Source organism: Protobothrops mucrosquamatus, unplaced genomic scaffold, assembly GCF_001527695.2.
Source record: "Protobothrops mucrosquamatus isolate PMUCROS unplaced genomic scaffold, P.Mucros_1.0 scaffold2173, whole genome shotgun sequence".
NCBI classification, from domain to species: Eukaryota; Metazoa; Chordata; class Lepidosauria; order Squamata; family Viperidae; genus Protobothrops; species Protobothrops mucrosquamatus.
Genome location: NW_015388267.1, coordinates 245,203 through 249,468, shown reverse-complemented (window position 1 = coordinate 249,468; position 4,266 = coordinate 245,203). Strand labels below are relative to the sequence as shown.

The following is a 4,266-nucleotide window of genomic DNA, read 5'->3' as shown; positions in this document are numbered from 1 at the left end:
CTCCTCCCACTGACCCATCAACATGGGATGACTGAAGAGCTAAACTACATTTCCCATAATCCATCTCTTAAGGAAACAGCACTTAACCCAATAAATGCCAGATATTCTAACATACTGATACATGCTCTCTAGTTAGGGTTACATAGAGCTATACGATCCAGAACAGCCCAGCTCCTTTTTCAAGCTTTACCTTCCCAACCCCTGCTGCCAAAATAAAAGAGCTCACATCCTATTTGCACCCTTAAATAATAAGAAGCCAGACCTTCTCTGAAGAGAGTTTATTTTCCTTCGACAAACGCTTTTTGTAACCAAAAAAAAAAAAAAAGAGAGAGAGAGAACCCTAACCCAACCCCCAGACATTCAGACATCATAGTTGGGATTCTTGCGCAGGATTACAAAGCCTTCCAGAATAGGCGTGACAGGGATGTGCTCTTCGGTGGCCAGCTCTGCCCGCTCGCCGTGTGCCAGCAGCACTGGGGTAGTGTGGGTCTGGAAGCCGGTGATCGTCTTTGGCTTCCCAGCTTGACCCACCACATCCACTGCCTGTAGGATGGGGACAGGGGGTTAGTGGCGGCAAAACATCCAGACAACTATCATCCAGTCCAAAACCAAGGTCCCCGCAATGGGCACAAAATACTGAAGTGGTCCGGGGTCCCCGAATATCCTCGGGACCCTCTCCACTTTGACCATCCCTGCCCGGTTGCGCGTTTTGAGACCGCTTACCTGCCCCACTCTTACGGATACTGGCAGTGGACGCAACTCTTCATCAAAAGTCACAAGCATGCGTGGTTGCATGGCAGCCACAAGGCCGTAGAGCACGTAGTGGGACTTCCCAAGGATGACTAGAAGGGAAAGGAGGACAATGGACAAAGTTTGAGGAGGCTGCACCAAAATGGACCAAATAATAATAATAATAATAATAATAATAATAATAATAATGATGATGATGATGATGATAATGATGATGATAATGATAAAGTTGGAAGGGACCTTGGAGGTCATCTAGTCCAGGGGTCCCCACCCCTGGTCCGTGGACCGGTACCGGGTCACAGCATGCCAGCAACCGGGCTGCACAAACAAGCAAAGCCCCATCTGCGGGATGCAGGCAGCACACAAAACCATGCACACTCTGGTCCACAGAAAAACCTCTCTCCACGGAACCGGTCCCTGGTGCCCAAAAGGTTGGGGGCCTCTGATCTATTCCAGCCCCCTGCTCAGGCAGGAAACCCTATACCATTTCAGTCAAATGGCTGTCCAGTCTCTTCTTAAAAACTTCCAGTGTTTGAGCATTCATCGCTGCTGGAGGCAGGTTGTTCCATTGGTTAATTTTTCTAACTGTCAGGAAGTTTCTCCTTAGTTCTAGGTTGCTTCTCTCCTTGATCAATTTCCATCCGTTGCTTCTTGTCCTGCCTTCAGGTGCTTTGGAGAATAGCTTGACTCCCCCTTCTTTGGGGCAGCCCCTGAGATATTGGAACACTGCTATCATGTCCCCCCTCGTCCTTCTCTTCATTAGACTAGGCCAGCGGTAGTCAACCTTGGCTCTTTTATGATTTGTGGACTTCAACTCCCAGAATTCCTGAGCCAGCCATGCTGAGGGGAAAGGGAGAGGTTTCCAAGCTGAGCCATGCTGGCTCAGGAATTCTGGGAGTTGACGTCCACGAGTCATAAAAGAGCCAAGTTTGCCTACCCCTGGACTAGACATACCCAATTTCAGCAACCATTCCTCATATGTTTTAGCCTCCAGTCCCCTAATCATCTTTGTTGCTGTTCTCTTGTTCATTTGACAGTAGAGTAACATGCTTCTCATAATCGACCTGAACAACAGTCCATACTTTACTTGGGCGCCTTTCGGTTAATTATTTTGCCTTAAGCCCGTCCACCTCACAAAATTGCTGTTGTGGAGGTTAAGTTAGGGATGATCTACTCTGAAAGCTACTCTTGGGCTCCCAGGGGGAAAATGGGATATAAATGCAATAAATATCACTGAACGATGCCTCACATCTCACTTAGATACTATGCCATAAACACAGATGAAGTCGGCTACACACAGTCCCCAGGAAGGGACATACAAGCAAAAGAAGCCATCTCTCAGTTGCTTTGTATTTTGCCAAGAAGCCGTGCTCTCCCCATCTGGCGCAAAGTGACGTGGCAGTAACCAAGTATTTCTTACCTAGCCCAAATGGTAAAATAGGATGTGGCTCAAACGTACAAAAAGAGTCATCTTAATATATGGGACTGCTTAGATCAGGGGTCTCCAAACTTGGCCGCTTGAAGACTTGTGGACTTCAACTCCCAGAATTCCTCAGCCAGTTCTGGGAATTGAAGTCCACAAGTCTTAAAGCAACCAAGTATGAAGACCCCTGGCTTGTTGTTGTTGTTGTTAGTTGCAAAGTCGTGTCCGACCCATCGTGACCCCATGGACAATGTTCCTCCAGGCCTTCCTGTCGTCTACCATCTTCTGGAGTCCATTTAAGCTCATGCCTCCTGCTTCAGTGACTCCATCCAGCCACCTCATTCTCTGTCATCCCCTTCTTCTATTGCCCTCCATCTTTCCCAGCATGAGGCTCTTCTCCAGTGAGTCCTTCCTTCTCATTAGGTGGCCAAAGTACTTGAGTTTCAACTTCAGGATCTGGCCTTCTAAAGAGCAGTCGGGGTTGATCTCCTCTAGGACTGACCGGTTTGATCGCCTTGCAGTCCAGGGGACTCGCAGGGGTCTTCTCCAGCACCGGAGTTCAAAGGCCTCCATTCTTTGGCGCTCAGCCTTTCTTATGGTCCAACTTTCACAGCCATACATTGCAACTGGGAAAACATCTCAAGTAGGATTCTTACTTGGCTATTTTTTTAAAAAAAGAACCAGACAACCAACATAGGATGTGGCTCAGGGGCAGGGATAGGAGGAGACTGAAAGGTGCTACAGGCTGTTCCTCTCATTGCACCTTCCTTAAATCTGATATCCTCCCCAAGTGGCAGGTTCAGTTAAGCAAGGCAACCTTGTACCTTGATAGAACTAGAGGAAAAGGTGTTCCAGAACTGACAGCAAGACGTTCCTAGGCTGGTAGCAGCATTAGCAGATCACGGCAGCTATGATTATAAATGTGGACCCCAAGCCCTTTTACCAAAGCTTGTCTCCCTGCCCATTATGGGAGGAAGATCTTTAACGACGGTGTCTGCTCTTACCAGCTAGTCTCCAGAGCAGGGGTGTCAAACTCAATTTAATTGAGGGCCACATCAGCATTGCCTCGGGGTGGGTGCGGCCTACTGGGTGGGTGCGGCCTACTGGGTGGGTGTGGATGGAGTGGGTGTGGCCTACTGGGTGGGCATGGCCAGCTCTACATCGTTCACGTCAAGGGTGCCTGTGGGGGCCTGGGCAGGAGTGGGACAGATCTGGGGGTCTCTGCCAGAATGGGGTGGGACGGGGGCAAGCGCCAAGGCATGGTCCATTTCTTCATTCCTCACAAAGGGTGACACCTCCCCAGCATGCACCCAGAGGGCAGGGCCGATGCGGCAGGGGCTGGTTCCTCGCTGGTTCCAGACGGCCTTGTGGAGCTAAGACTGAATGCGTTTCAGCATAGATGGCCACCACAAAATTGTACATTGGCTACCGGCCGGTCTGGGCCAGGGCCAAGGCAGTGGGGGCCGTTCCCTCACTGTTTCCAGGATGGCTTTGCAGGCCACATGAAACCACTTTGGGGGCCGCATCCGGCCCCCGGGCCTTATGTTTGACATTTCTGGTGTAGAGAATCCAAGAAGACACTTACTGTTACGCACATCCAGGAAAGAGACCAGCACGGTCAAGAGGCCAGCCACAGCAACCTGGCTCATGAGCTGCCGGTCACTGTGGTAAGGACAGAGAGTCAGTGTTCCTTTGCCAAGGTGGGTCAGACCCTGCACAGCAAAATAAAAAATCAGATGTTGGTAAAACATCCTCCCAAACTTGACTCGGGCAATTAGCTTGTCAACACTAACTCCACGGGCCCTAAACAGACCAAGAATGTAAGAATCAGGGGGAAAATCTTTGCCAGTTGCTCCCCACTCATAATAAGGACTGAGCTTCTCAGTTTCCTTCCATAGTTGTCAGTTATTAAGTACTATACTGTACCAAGTAATGGTCAATAGAGAGAATTTTGAACTGCCTTATCAGTGCTTCATCGAAACAGGAAGGAAGGAAGGAAGGAAGGAAGGAAGGAAGGAAGGAAGGAAGGAAGGAAGGAAGGAAGGAAGGAAGGAAGTAAATGGATGGATGGATGGATGGATGGAAGTAAATGA

General features: G+C 49.3%; 1 protein-coding gene across 1 annotated transcript in view; it reads right to left on the bottom strand.

Moving 5' to 3' along the window:
- Positions 1-263: 263 nt before the first annotated feature.
- Positions 264-4,266, bottom strand: part of PSMD2 (proteasome 26S subunit, non-ATPase 2) — a 37,981-nt gene continuing 33,978 nt past the window's right edge. The window contains exons 18-20 of the mRNA XM_015824262.1: positions 3,759-3,885; positions 724-842; positions 264-543 (exon numbers count right to left, since the gene is read on the bottom strand). Coding sequence (XP_015679748.1) covers positions 361-543; positions 724-842; positions 3,759-3,885 — 429 coding nt within the window. The 3' untranslated portion in view covers positions 264-360. The remainder of the gene's footprint in view (positions 544-723; positions 843-3,758; positions 3,886-4,266) is intronic.